The 16,007-nt window shown below is 37.6% G+C and overlaps 2 protein-coding genes across 2 annotated transcripts; both read left to right on the top strand.

Moving 5' to 3' along the window:
• Positions 1-13,321: 13,321 nt before the first annotated feature.
• On the top strand, positions 13,322-13,720 carry N7471_002219 (uncharacterized protein; the record flags this gene model as incomplete). The annotated part of the gene is made up of 3 exons (XM_057274939.1): positions 13,322-13,358; positions 13,461-13,567; positions 13,592-13,720. The coding sequence occupies 3 exons, from the start codon at positions 13,322-13,324 to the stop codon at positions 13,718-13,720; spliced, it is 273 nt and encodes a 90-aa protein (XP_057139577.1).
• Positions 13,721-14,294: 574 nt separating this feature from the next.
• N7471_002218 (uncharacterized protein) lies at positions 14,295-15,136 on the top strand (the record flags this gene model as incomplete). Its single annotated transcript, XM_057274938.1, has 5 exons — positions 14,295-14,310; positions 14,401-14,471; positions 14,540-14,558; positions 14,617-14,801; positions 15,020-15,136. 5 exons carry the CDS (start codon positions 14,295-14,297, stop codon positions 15,134-15,136), a joined length of 408 nt encoding a protein of 135 aa, XP_057139576.1.
• Positions 15,137-16,007: the final 871 nt, after the last annotated feature.

Below are 16,007 nucleotides of genomic sequence, written 5' to 3'. Positions count from 1 at the left end.
ACTTCCTAAGAGTCGGTGAGCAAGAGTACTATGAAGCTAGAGGTCGGATCATACCATCGGAATATCAATAGTGGGTGTCCTGCCATGTGAGCGTGACCGTCGAAAGCACTCGATATCTAGGAATGCAAGAGATAGGGTGTTGTCTCGTTCCTCATCTATCACGCTTCTATCTTGAAAATGAGTAGCAGTCCTTGAATTTGTAGACTCCTGGCCAGAATTTCTCATAATACTTTCATCGAGAAGGCATTCTAATTGAGAAATCCTCCTTTCAAGAGAGGAAACGTCACCACTGCGAGGCTGTGCCTGACTGTCATAGTTGCAACAACGGCCAAGCCTCTCACAAAGACCACAGCTAGGCAAGGCTTTGTCACACTTGCGCTTCTTTCTTTGGCAGGCCGTACAGGCTTGGTCGGCTTTCATATGGCTATCTGCTGAGCTTTCATACAGAGATGCAGGATCCTGTTATCCAGATTTGTCGCAAGAAATTAGCCGACACAGCGGGCTCACGGGATTGTCAAACTAGTATTTGTGTGTTTCGTCATGATTTGTAAGGTTCTTATCAGATCCCGTGATTTAGTTTGTGGGCGAGTGAGTCATTTCGGACCAAGGTCGGCCCGGCATATATCCGATCGGGATAAAACAGGCCTGTGGTAATTCGGTTACCGGAATATCTACAGTACCAGAAAAATGCGCCAAGGACAGATTGTAGTCTATATAGCAAAAGCGAGGTCAAAGTCCAACTAGACTTCGGCACAACCCACTCTAACCCGGACCCAACCCAACCCAATCCAACCCAAAATGGGTTTTGGGTCTATTGTAGACCTCTGCATAGCCCACAAATGGGCCTAGACCCCCAGCCCATAGCCCAACCCGCAGTGGGCTATGGGCTCAATCTTCAGAGCCCAACCCAACCCACAGCCTATCGATGGTTGGGCTGTGGGCCCCCATCAAAGCCCATATCTATGCACAAATACAGTCTTGGCATGTATAATGTAGCTGATTAATGACTGTATTTTACACCTGTTCCAGCCTGTATATTTAGTATTATTATATTATCACTATAACAAGTAGGAATTGAGTGGATATTATACTAAATTCGACATCATGATGCCAGATTTCATATAAATTACACAAAAAAGCTTCAATTTGACTAGGAATTTATACTATTATAGCGCCTAGGAAGATTACTAAGTATCAATATGAAGATATATATATTTTATATAGACTAAAACAGGTGTATCTTTCTGTTGAAGTATAAATTCAAGTAACAAATTCATATTTTATAGGCTTATATGATTGAATTTTATACTAACAGATAGCCTATCTCTCCTTCTTTATTTCTACTTCTATAGATAAGTGATATTATATCTAATCTCGATATAATAGAGGTTTCAAAATATATTATGAGCTATTGGGTGAAATATTTTGAATGATAATATTAATAAATGGACTAGGAAATGGGCTAGGAATAGGCTATCTATAGGCTTTGGATAGGCTGAACCCACTTAATATATATGATATAGCTAATAATATACGAGTATTATAATCATCTATTTTAATTCAGACTAGCACTATAATGAATTCTCTGTTTATTATATCAATTTGCTGTTTCCTATTATTAAGAAGGTGGCCTTTTGTAATGTATGACCTTAAACCTATCCCCCTAAAACCCTATACCCTTCCTACTATACATTTCATACTATATAATCTTAAATTTATTATTAAATCGTCAACTAATTATATCGTAAAGCTAGTAAACCGAGATTGGATCATCTTAGTTCGACCCATTCGAACCTGACCTCGATACTATATCATTCACTGCTTCCTAGTAGGCATTTAGTAACTACGGTGGTTCATCGTTTCTTTAGCTATCTATTCCTTCGTTAATCGCTCTAGAAGTAGACTTTAAGTGCTTTTAACGAGTCGGTCCTAGTAAAAGACGGGATTTCTTTCTCTTCGACGCGATGAATCATAGTAATTAGGTCGATTGGTGGTTATAGACCGACTATAGATCTAATAATAAGACGCTTCTATAGGACTCCTAGCATGGTTCCGCTTCGGAGACCTAGAAATAGTTTGAATAAGTAGCGTATTCGGTTTTAGGGAGCCTAAAGGTGATGTGTAAGCGTTACGGTCTTATCCTTAAGTATCTATATAGCATTAAGTAAGAAACTAGTGCTAATACCAATGGTGCTAGTAGAAAGGTTAGCTGTTATGGTATAACGACTATCACTCGTCATCTAGAAACTAAAGGGTGCCGAAATGCTGTAATGATATAGAAGTAAAAGGGTATAATAAGGGGATTTGTTTAATTAGTATATAAATGCCTATCCTTTAATATTACTTACTAATAAGGGTTAATTAGGGTTATATAGCCGAAGCACCTTTCTCGTAAGAGGCCTAGAACGATCAACTCCTATAGTTTATTACTATAAACCGACTCCTATTCCGACTTATCGAAAGCCTATCCTTCCGTCGCTTAATTATATAATCATAGTTAGCCCTAGGCCTATTAACTATACCCTACGCTACTATAGTTTAACGTCGGCTATCTCTTAGTGTTAAAGAACGGTAATAGAATATACTTAGGCTACTACCAAAGCACGTGAGGATCTTAGTTATATTAGATTGTTAGACTTCTCTATTTAGGTAGGCATTTATAGCTATCACTAGCTATTTTATCGATACTAACTAGGTCTATCGTGAGGTGCTACTTGGTTTTAAACCCCTCTATAGAATATATTCCGGTGTGAACCTAAGTGCTATCCTCCTAGAAACGGTCACTAAGTATAAAATTCGGGACCGGATCTTTAGATTGACCACCGATAATACGTCGAATAATAAGGCTCTAGTTGATGCCCTATAGCAATCTTTGCTATAACAATCTTCAATTAATACTAAGAACACTAATATTATCTGTATCCCCTATCTTATATATATGATCTAATTGAGCTTAAACCAGCTACTTGACCGTCTAAAAGCAGTCCCTTAGAATAAGACTATAGAGACCAAATGGACTAAGTAATAAGGTACCCTCGTGAGAGCGAATATAAAAAAAAGGGATATCTCGTATACTTTAAAAAGAATACGAGCACTTGCTATTTATATCCGCGCTAGTCCTTAGCGCCGGGATTCATTTATTACACTTTAACCTAAAGGGCAAGGGCTTATACTTATCTAGGATATAAAGACTCGGTGGAATTCAATATTCCTTATACTCTAGCGAGCTAAGAGACTCCGTATCTTTATTATATAGTTTTATGATTAGTTCAACGAGAAAGACTTCGCCCTTAATGATGATTAATAGCGCTAGATTGACTATCTTCTTTATATTATAAAGCCATTCTTTGATTATACACTTGCCCTCTTAAAGACATAAGATATAATATCATATCTTATCTTTCAGATCTATAATCTGCTATTCGAGTATATTAAACGATCAAAGAGACAATTAGAACGAAAGTGTGTTATATAGAAATAGTAGATACTTACCTCTCTCGATACTAGTTAGTTAAAGCTACGCGATTACTACAAAGAGACTAATCAAATGCGAGGGCATATCTATATAGTTTATATAATACTATCGCTAGATAGTAGATTTTAATTCTTTCTTTCTAATGACTGGTCCGACTTAAAAGAACTATAGGATTTGTATCGAGTAGTATTCTAAGATACACTTGTTCCGATCTAGTAACGTCTTACTAGTACTTAGGGTCTATAAGAGTCTTCTATATCGACAATAAGATCAGTTCTTCACAATCTTGTTCGAAGCCAGAAATCTAACACTAAGTCAAAGCTAGTTATTAATAAAATGACGTAGTATCTTGACGGTAGTATATTCAATCCCAATCCTTCTAATCAAATGATTTACTAGATACTAATTTTAATATAGATATAACTAATTCCGAGCCACTCGCATTCTAGAGAGAGAATAAATCCCGTTTTCCGGCCGTCGCTACACTTATAAGGGATGTTCTCGCAATCCTAGTAATAGGTGCTAGAGTAGAGCGTCTATTTAATACTACACGCGACGTCTATTATTATCGCCGCGGCTCCTTAAAGCCGTATACTATCGAAGAGCTGATACTCTATCTCTATATATTAAGGTTTGACCTTAAGGTATATAAATCGGAGGAATTTAGAAAGTTTTTTACTACTAATAAGACCGATATATTAGTAGAAGAGAAGGATAAGACGCCAGATAATGTCGATATTAATAAGATTAGTGATACTAAAGAGTAGGATAATATATCTGGGGATTTGATAGATGTTGATAGCGATAGTCTTAACGGAGATAATAATGATGCTGCTACTACTACTACACCGCAATTACCGAGTATTCATACTCAGCAGCGTACATTAGGGAGGAAGAGGTTGCGAGTTAAGGATGATATATATGAGCGTTATTAGTATATATATCATGATCAGGATGTAAATATACTATTCAATCACCTAGCATCTTACTTGATATCTTATCAATCAGTCCTATAACTTAATTTATAAGCTTATAAGATGGTTCATATACAGCTTAAATGGTAATTTGAATACCTAAAATAACCAGGGAAATATGCATTACTTATGCAGCTGCGATAAATTGGAATGTTTGCATTGTTTGGGGCCCATTATAGGCCGAAATAACCCTGGTGGGCTTTCACCTTGGGCCCATAGCCCACCAATGGGCCCGAAGGCAGGGCCCAAAGCCCAGCCCATTTGTGGGTTGGGTTGGGTTGGGCTATGGGCTTTGTGGGCTATGCAGAGGTCTAGACATGTCTTGTCCAATCCTGTCCTCGCGGCTTCCAATGACTTTATCTAATGGCTTTATCGAAAAAGAAAATTTAGCATTGAGCCACTGGTAAGAGAAAAATTTATTGTTATAAAGGCTATGAGGAGATGCAATCACTGTTCATACATAATAGGGGCGTCCTAAGCCAATTCAACAGTTGGCATAGTTGGCACCCGGGTTTGGTGGAGCTCAAATTCAGGGGATTATTAATCCGCGAGGGCTGGACCTTCGATACACAGAGGACGCCTTTGGTAGTCGTTATATCTCTAGCAGTGGTTGTTACTGCCAAGTTCCTTTTCGGTTGGAATACAACATGGACTGTTGGAGGTTTCTTTGTCGCGTTGGTAGCACCTTTATGGGAAAAATTCTAACCATGACTTGCCTATAGTTATGGAAATGATACATAAAGCAATAGTGACATACATATAATATTGCAAAAAATCGCTCTAAGGAATACTGATAACGAGGTACTAGTTATTCGGAAGGAAATATTATAAAATGGTCTAAGGTTAAATCGAAGGCGGAGTTGACGCTGCGTTGCCCCTCCCCCCCCTCTCACGTGCGCTCAATCTCTGTCGTCCTCGTTTTTCAGGGCAAATGCGTGCGCAGCGCGCCCCCAGCCTGGGGGGTAGAGGGGTACTGACTTAGTGCGCTTGAAGTGGGGCCCTGGGTAATAAAGAGAGAGAGATTGGAGATAAAACTGATTTCGAATATCACTGTATCTGCTAGGTGTGCCGTTTCAGATGTTCACCCACGAACTGAAATAGTATAGTAGTTTTTGTCTAGTTTTTCGCTATGCTTTTGGCTCAAAAAACCGTGGTCTACTACATGCTCAAAAACCGCCATTGCACTTTTGCGCTTTTGCGCTTTTGCGGTTTTCGCGCTTTCATAACGTTTGACGTTCTTTAAAAGCTACTCCCTAGCCAACGAGTCTATGACTATAAGAGCACCCACTTCCTTATTTCTTAACTCTACTTTCCAGCAAGTCTAATTTTAGAGTCCCGAGGCATATTTAAGGCTACAAACTAGCAGATGGCGACTACAGGCCCTCGTTCAAATGGCTCTTCTTCGAAAAGAAAATCAATGCGTCAAAAACAAGGTCGTCGCAAATCCAACTTGATAAAAAAGGCACGCGAATATAGTACTATTTTAACGTTTAGTTCACTCTTTCTATCTACCCGTTAGTTTATAGGTAGTATACGGTAGAGAGTCTAAGCTTAATGCCTATTTAATCTATAAATAACTACTATATCTTCGATATAAATAACTTATCTCTATCTAATATAATCTTACTCGGTATCCTATGGTTTATAACTATATATTATAGCACGATATTTGCTATCTGATCGGCGTTAATAGTTTCTATAGTCGGAATCATATAGGCGTACTTTATAAGCCTATCGACTATAACTATAATTATATGTCGAATACTAAGATTGAATACATGGTGGAAACAGGGTAAAATACCCTGAATATCATGTGACACCTGGTACCACCCATACCATACAAAAGTGCATATTACAGTTAGTCATCTATGTCCGCCCAGATTGTTGAAAACGCGGGTTTTGTCATTTTAGTTAGTTAGAGATTCCAATATATCTGATTTTGTCCATACGTTGTCATACAGCCAGATTTCTGTCATTATATTATATCCTTCTAAGACTAGTAGCTTCGTGATAAAGTCTATAGTGATCTATTCCTAAGGATTAGATAGTGTCTTAGATAGCTATAGTTCCCTATAGGGTGCGTATCGTGCTAGCTTATTTCTTTAGTACGTGTCGTATACTCTATTAGATAATACTACGGTTAGCCACCACGTGACCGTGACTCTAGTAGTGACTCTAGGGGAGTCACTTAGGAGTAGGCAACGAAGGATATATAAGGACACTCTCTCATATACTTAGTTTAGTTCTTCGTCTTCAATCATACATTATTACTTATATATACCTTTGGAACTTCAGTGACTCTTTAACTTGATTATAACTTGACAACACTCACGAGCAGACCAATACTCCGGTATAGATCTACTCGGCGCTCTACCTGGCATCGTTCCTCGATACCTCAATAGGACCCATCCTACAGTAAGGCCTATTAGGCAACAGTGCGGTTGAGAGTACAGATCGTTGACGTTGGAAACCTGAGAAGTATAAGGCAAGTATAACCTGGGAACCTTCTAACCTAACTATGACCAGTTAGCAGTGCGTAACAATAGGTTAAACCACTTATAACAGATATTAATCCTAGATTGATACTTGACTATAAAGATACATATAGTTCCTAGTACAGAATATATATCTTAGTAGGTATTAACTCATATACATAGAATATTTCCAACCACTTGATCTATATCGTTATAAAGCTTAGTTTTCATACTAAGATATCTAAGATAAACCTCAATTCACTAGAATTTCTAAATATTTCCCATTCCTTATTATGATAATATAGTACAATTCTATATATAAACTAGAACATATATAAAAGACAGATTTATTTGGATGATTCAGCCACTTTATAAACGCCAAGACCATGGTTTTGTGCAATTTCGAGCCTAGGGGGGGGGGGGGGGGGGGGACGAGCGCCCCCCTACGAGCCGGGGTCCGGGTCGAGCTCGAGAAGTTCGACCCCCAGCTCGTTACGGGTCGGGTTTCGAGCCCGGACCTTGGGCCCAAAGTTGGGCTTTACGGAAGTCTAGTGATGATCAATTTGTATCGTATTAGTGTGAATATATGTCTATAATAAATGCCTATTAATGCTAATAATAAATGCCTGTTAAACCTACTATATGCCAATGCCACTGCTGGCTACATGTAATCAAATTACTTAAAAATACAGAGGTAAAATGCACAAATAATGCAAGTCACGAGGTCAAGGAATTCTGCTTACTAAAAAGGCCCATGGGCATGCCCACGGTGGGCATTGCCCGCTTACATAAGGCCTCTGGGCAATGCCCACCAGCCCGTCCATGGGCGATGTCGCAGTCTACGTAGCACTAAGGCGAGTATACCAGGTAGTAGATAGCTAGGGGTAACTACTTCTAACCGGTCTTTTTCCATAGGTTTTTGCTTAATATAGGTATATTTCTTAGGTAGTTGTTTAATAAAGCGATACGCCCAATTTTTACCGAGCTACCGATCTGGATCATAGCGCCGAAGAATGTCAATTGCGCACTTATAGATCATATTTAAGGTTGGTGGTGTATTTGTAGTATTTAAAGTGTCAATCCAAAGCATTAATGCCTTCTCTTGATCTGGTTCTAGGGCTTTGTTAGGACTAGTACGACTGCTTCGAGAAGTGCGACCGTGGATTCGACCCCTTAGGTAGACCTGGCAGTGACCCTCCGGGTGGTCCATGACCTTGGACCCTCCGAGGCTCCAGCGACCCGCCAAGACCTAAAGTTCTACATAAATATACATAAAAAATGGTTTATAAGCATATTATTTCCTATTTAGGATAGGTTATGTATACATAATTTTCTTGGCGGGTCTAGGATCCGGACTTTAGACCCTCCTTGGCGTCTTGGCGGGTCCAAATGGAGGGTCACTGCCAGGTCTACCCTTAGGGTATAGTATGGAACGTCGAATTCCCGCGCCAATACTGAGAGAATAGGCTTCTTACTTGTATGGTAGGCTTCAATAACACTACTAAGGCGATCCTCTAAATTTGGAGAAGAAAAAGGCATTTTTGGGGTAGTAGAGAGAGTTGTAAAATGGTGGGTAGATGAAGTTTTGCATTAGACTAGGTTTTGCATTAGACCAGTGCGGCCCAACACCCGCTACTGGGTGTTGGGCCGTGCGTTGGGCCGAGTACCATCACTATTTTGCACCCACCTAGCGCCGTTAGTCATCATCTTCCGGCCGTGATGTTTGGCGCCCGTTCAACAGTCATTCCCTTAGATTCCACCTACCACCAAAACGACGCCGAAAATGGCTCCCTTTTTGTAAAGGTATACTGTTTTCAGGTGTAAGGCCTGTCAACCGGGTAAGATACTATGACTGAGAGGGGAACACAATGTATTGTAGAGTGTGCCAAGACTAATTCTTGCCAGAATGGAAAGGATCCTTTAGGGGTCCTTGACTATAGGGAAACTAATATGATAGTGCTGATATTGATATCACCTGACGAACCCCTCTCGGATCGACATCGAATCGATGTCGATCTATTGATAGATTATTGATATGGCCCGCTCTGGGTATACTAGTTGTAAGGATCTTTTATCCGTTATAATTAGACTGCGGCATATCCTCTCCATTGGATATCGGGTCACATACCATATCCACAAATTGAGGATATTGGATATCATTCCAATACCATATCCTCAATGAGGATATCCATGGATATCCGCGAGGATATGAGGATATTTTGCGGATATCCGCACTAGCATAACTCTCGCTTAATTATCTACTTAGGTGTAGTCATGTACCTCTTATGCAGCTTATCAATTTATTTTTTAAAACAAAAGATACACATGTTCGGTCCTAACCATACTGACGACCTTATTTACCCTTTTCCTCAATGAAATATTAAGAAATAATCATGTAATATACAACATTTATCGTTTGGTTATTCTTTATGGTGTCAATTTTATTTTCCAGAATATATTAGAAGATGTAGGTAAGTTTTTATCGTTCCATGGTACGTTATAATGGAAATATATATTGGCTCTATTTGGTAGTATAGGGCATTTTAGCTAAATAAAATATATATGATTAAAATCGCCATTTCTTAGTTAAATCTAATAAGTTTAATATGAAATAAATGGTCTAAGCCTATCTTTAAATTATTTTAAGTTTTCAGACTATGTTTTTTTATAATATTATATAGAAATCCTGGTTAGAAGTTCTGATATTATAGACTTAGTGATTTTATTATCTTTTAAAACTAATACCTAAGGATAATTAAGGATATCCGCGGATATCTATACGGATATCTATAATATATCCTTAATTGTCCTCAAATATCCGCACTAGTGGTTAGTAATAGCTAATTATCGCTATTAGAAGTTAGAGATATATCGAAAACGCGCCCGCGAGTCGCGACCACTATACCCCTAATATTCTTAGCTAGTCCTATATATACGTTTTTCTCTCCCTACTTCTATATAACCCGTGATTAAGTGTAATATATCTTACTTATAGGCATCTTAGTCCTAGTACTCCTTTTACGCTAATTTAGATCTAGGTCTGAATACTAACCTACTTTATTCAGATAATATCTCCGATCTTATTAGTAGCCAAACTCTATTAATATCTATATTAGAAGTTTTATCTCTAATTACACCCTCCTCACTTTCTCGTGTTAGTCTCCCTCTTTAGCGGTACTAGGTCCTATTTTCCTCTAAGCCTAGTAGCGAAATAGATAAATCCCATAAGAGCTTTATAAGGTGGTGGTTAACTATAGAGTTTGGATTAAAGCCTAATATATAAAACTCTATCCGTTAGGATAGGAAAAAGACATCTAATATCTAGGATCACTTTAACCAAGTTATATATAAGAAGACCGGCAAGCCAAAAGTTATATATACAATATATCTCTATACAATTATTCATCTAAGATATCGCCGAGCCGGGTCATCGCTAATGAATATATATATTAAGGGAGGCACCTATACTCGGAAGCCTACCTAGAGGGTTGATTAGCTACTAAAATAGATGGTATATTATAAATCTAAAATCTAGTCTCTTATACCTCTCTTACTAATCTTTATATACTACTATAAAGCTAACTCCCCTAAAAAGCCCAACTTTATCTTAGGAGCGTCTAGTTAAAGCGATACTAGACTTTATCTCCGCCGCCCACCTTCCCTTCCGAATCATTGAGTATACCTAGTTTAAGGATCTAGTAGAGGTCATTTAGTAAGCCTAAGGTAAGGTTAATATCCTATCTACGCGAAATATACGGCGTTACCTTAACTCTATAGTCGAAAGTAACTAGAAGGAGATTCTTTAAAGGCTTCTAGATAGAAGTCAACTTTTAATAGCGCTTAATTGCTAGACATCCCTATTCTAGCAAGCATTTATAGCTATTATAGGTTACTTCCTTGATTAGGATTAGAATTACTATAAAGTTCTTCTTAGATTTAAGTATCTTTATAGCTTATATACTAGTGAGAATCTAAGTAAAACTATGACTTAGCTTCTTAGCGATCATAGAATCACCGACCGCGTATTATCCGTGACTATAGATAATACGACTAACAATAACACCTTAATAATTAATGTCTAAAAGACTATCTAGTTATAAAGCCGATCGGATACTTTAATATTCCGAGTTCTATATATTACGCATATAATCTAGCTAAGCTTAAACGAGCTTCTTAGGAAGCTAAAAGTGACACCACCTAATAAAGAGGTTAAGCTAGAGTGGTCTAATAAACGAACCTATTCGTTTTAGACTAACCGATCTAGCTCTAAACAAATTATAGATATATTGAAGAAGGTAAATCTCTTATCATCCTAAGTCTTTTAGGTTTATTCTAATACGAAAGTCTAAGATCCGAGGTCTTATAGTCTTTATCAATATAAGCCCGTAGCGCCGGGAGGCATTTATAGCTCTATAAACTAAAGGGCCTCCTTTGATTCCTATTTAGGATGTCTAAACCTAATAGAACTCAACCTTTATAATGCTGAATCGTGTAAAAAGGCTACAACCATTCTACGATCAGTATTATATAGATCATCAATACCTCCACTTCAAACTTGACTAAGAAGAGTGGCGATAGATCGAGTATCTTCTTCTTCTTATAAAGCCTTTTTTTGACTTCACTACTATATTATTAAAGACTAGGGATATTATAGCATATAATATCTATAGTATTTATAATAAGCTTTTCTCTTACCTTAACGAAGCTAAGAGTAAGTTAAAGAATAAAGGAGTTGTTTAGAAGAAGCGTATACTTTAGGCTCTCTAGACTATAAAAAGCAAGCTCTCAAAGTATTACACTACTACTAATTATAAATTATACGGTGATATCTATACACTTATAACAATCCTTTACCTATTAAAGAAACTTCGGTATTTTATATTATCAGACTAGTAAGGTGAAATTAATTACGTGAAACACTATTATAGAGTCCTAAAGCGAGAGTTTCATCGATATAAGGAGATACTTCACTATGATTTAGACACTTCGGTCTTATAAGATAACACTAGAGAGGCCTTAGATAATGATTATTATGATCTTAATACCGCTTATACTTCTTAGAACTAGCTATAGGATAAGCCCTTAAACCCCGAAGCCGATAAGATTACGAGGTATCTTACGCGCGGGATTAAGAGATAGATGCCCCGAGCATTCTAGAAAGAGTATGAGTATAAGTTTCCTATTCTTATAAGGATGGTATAGGATATTCTCTCTATTCTAGCTAGTGGTGTAGGCGTTAAGCGATTATTTAATTACGCTCGCGATATCTGCCACTACCGTCGTGGTTAATCAAAACTAAGTACAATCCGAGGACTAATGCTTCATTAGTTCGCTACTAAGTTTAAGGTTAAGTAGAAGGAGATAGATATTATAAAGGAATATCTTTCCACTAGAGAAGCTATATTATTAGATCAAACTCGGAAACTAATGCCCTAGCTTAAAACCCTTAAGCTAATAAGTGATAACGAAGAGGAGGATCAAGAGCCTAGTATTGAGGATATATAACGGATAGGGAGCCACGAGAATGATTTAGATAGTGGGAAAGCTGATCGAAGTAGGCAGCTACAACGTAAACAATCAAAGAAACGATCATCTAAGGCTTTCGATAAGGAAGACGATAGCCTTCCAGAAATGCCAGTAGATAAGGGTACATAAGGACGATCGGGGCGGATTCGGAAGCAACCAAGGTTACCTAATAGATTCGAAATTGATCTTTGATAGTCTATATTAGGAAATAACAAAATTTGGTCTATAAATTGAAAACTTCAATTATAGTATAGTTACTTGATAAATACAAAGGAATCTGCATAAATAATGCATGTTCAAAAAGGTCACAACGCTTGGCATGTTTAGTATGTTTTATATCCACTGGATATCCTCAAATATCCAGAGGATATTTGGTGGCATACCATATCCACAAAATTGAGGATTGCGGATATTGGGTGACCTACCATATCCGCAATTTGCGGAGAGGATATGTGGATATCCATGGATATTGAGGATGTTGCCGCAGCCTAGTTATAATTATCCTCTCTCTTATAAAGAGGATGTCCTCATCCGTGTATAGAAATAGAACTATTTATAAAGTAAAGGTAAAATAGTGGCGATTGCGATCAAAGGGAACAAAATTAGAATGACCACCTTTTAATATTAAAGAATGACGTTTTTATCCTTCCTTTATTAAATAGATCTATATAGACCCTAGAAAACTCTATATAGAATTTCCATTTCAATCCACTATAGTTCCCACTATCCGGATAAGACGTGTTTAACTTAAAAACACTTGGTGTATAAAATGCTTAAGGTCGTCTATCGCGGCTTTTAATATTAGCGGTAGCGAACCGTTCGAGATTTAGTACTTCCTTAATAAGGAAGGGTTAAAGCGATACTAATAATATATGTCTCGTAAGGACTTATATGCTCGCCCTAGCGAAGGTATATAGGGAGACGCTTACGATTTAGTGTCGCTTCTAGATTGGGTCGCGTGGACCTTTTTAGATGATAATAGTTACTTTATATAGGATAAAGAGTTTTTAGTGGCTATTAATAATACGACTCTTAAGATAGTGAAGGATTTCGAGCATATATATAAAGCGTATAAGTCTTCGTATAAATTGGGAGGTGCGAAAAAGGATATAAGTAGGGTAAGTGATATCGATTCTATATAGTCCCGACTACGATTCGCTAACGTTTCGAAGAAAGTCTTATCTAGATATCGAAAGTATTTAGATAGACGACGCGCGATATACCTAAATCCTTTACCTCGCCCCCTAGTCTCGTCTCTAGTAAGGGTCTAGAAACGATACTATTATAAATTAGGGTAGCGTCTTTAGGCCGGCGATAAGGGGTATATATAATAGTCTTAAGCGAAATATAACCTTTTATTTAAGGTGTAGGCGGCTACTACCACTACTTATAGCCCTACTATAGTTTCCACGCTTATAGAATTACTTAAGGATTTTGAAGATTCTTTTCCTATTCTATTACCCAAGTTATAAGGCGGAGAGGCGTTAGTTTAATAGTGTTTATATAGTGAATCGCGGTAATATTAAAATTGGAAGGTGCGACTTTAACTTAGATAACTCGTAGTTTCCTCGTATTATAGTTCGTACTTTCCACTTTTATATGGTTGCTAGTCATACTTAGTCTCTACACGGGTTTATTTACTTTTTAAATTGCTCTTCTCTATTCCATTTTCTCTCCTATATAACTCCTTTCCTAATTTTATATGGTAAGTAGACGATCGATCCGCTATCGATTCGACGTCGGACTAACATTATTTTATAGACTCCACGTTAATAATACGCGATACCTAGAAGAAGAGCTAGTACTAGAACTATAGGTTTTCTAGGAAACCGGCGGAAGTAAATAATGATCCTAATTACTCGTACGTAGACCTAGTATATATATTATCTACGTCTTATAAACCGCGAGTGGGACTCGAAGCCGGATAGCCTCTATATACCCTTTACTATAGACTATATCTCTAACACTCCTAACTTAAAGTCCTATACGTACTATACTAGACTATATAAGGTTTACGAGTTAGTAAGTTCCTAATATCGATTCGATCCTATTCCGCCTATAATTCGTGCTTATATCGTTTGGTTTTTTAGGTTCCTAAGGGTGTTAAGGGTAACCGTTTTAAGCTCCTATCGATTCTTACTTAGGCACGCCACTTTTAGCTGACTAGTAAGGGGGGAATATAGTGTATTATTAGACGAGGAGGATAAAGAAGTTGACCCTATCGAGTTCACGCTAGGTTTTAAGCTTATTGAACGCGTCTTAGCGGCGATTCGTGACCTTATCGCTAGCTTCGATAACCTAGTGAAGAATTATAGATATTATCACTTCCTTACTAGAACGCGTATTAAGCGGGTGAGTTGCTATTAGTCTAGTATCGATTCGATAGGTTTCCGCTAACGTTTCTCGCGTCCCTTTAGGCTATTCACGATTCTTACACCTAGTGGGTATCCGCCTATTGTTAGAACCTTATATATAATACCTATATTGCCTCCTATAAGTGGGATATATTAGCCGTTTAGGCATCGGATCGGTGCCGACTTATTAACTCTAAGGAATCGGTTCACGCTTAGTATAGGGCCGCTATAGGTTTTAAGAATGCTATTATTCTTACTATCGGTAAGCTTATTACCGACCCTATACTCCGGTCTACTCTACGTATTCATCTAAGCTACTTCCCCTTCGATTAGGTGCTATAACTCCGTCTTCCTAATACCGATTCGTTACTAGTTCGGAGCCCCTAGGTTATATTCTTTTTCTTTTTCGATTTTTATTATAGTTATACTATAGTGAGGCGGTTTTAATCTATTATCGTAGTTCTTTCTACTCGGTGCCGATCTGTTATAGATTCGGTGGCCCTTAATATTATTGTGATTTCTCTTAATTTAGAATTCTAGATAGTCTATCTATAGGATTTGTCTTTCCTAGCCTATACTTTATAATAAAGTTAAAAGGCGTTAGAAATATATACTAACGTGCTTATCTCCTATTAAGTTTCTACTAGGTTATAAATATACGTAAATTTGCGTGGTTAGATAATACCTCTATAGTATACTTACTACTATTAAGATAGTGTCTCTATTATTAAAATGAGTGTACGATAGCGAATAGCTCTTAATCCGGTGTCGTATAGTTTAACTCTACTCCGGAGAATTTCCTTAACTAGAAAGCGATAGGGTGCTATCGTCCTTCTAAATCTAGTTAGGAGAGAACTCCTCCTATTCCTTTATTTAAAGTATCGGTTTCTAACCTAATTAGTCATTCGGGGTTAAAATAGTGTAAGAGAGACGCTAACTAAAAGGCTTCTTTAAGGCGTCGGAACGCTATCGACTCGGCGCCGTTAAGTTTGACCTAGCCTAGTTTTTTCCCATTTTGCTTCCTTTTAGTATTAAGGTGAGGGGTAAGGAAATATATGAATACCCTTTAATAAAGCGCCTATAGAAATTATAGAATCCTAGAAACACTTATATATCGTGGTAGCTTCGAGGCTCCTCCTATTCTTAGATGACTCGGACCTAGCTCTCGTCTATTTTTATACCGTTACTATTAACGATGAATCCT

The sequence above is a fragment of the Penicillium samsonianum genome (assembly GCF_028829775.1).
Source record: "Penicillium samsonianum strain IBT 33392 chromosome Unknown utg000002l_segment0_segment0, whole genome shotgun sequence".
NCBI lineage: Eukaryota > Fungi > Ascomycota > Eurotiomycetes > Eurotiales > Aspergillaceae > Penicillium > Penicillium samsonianum.
This window is presented reverse-complemented; position numbering and strand designations above follow the sequence as displayed.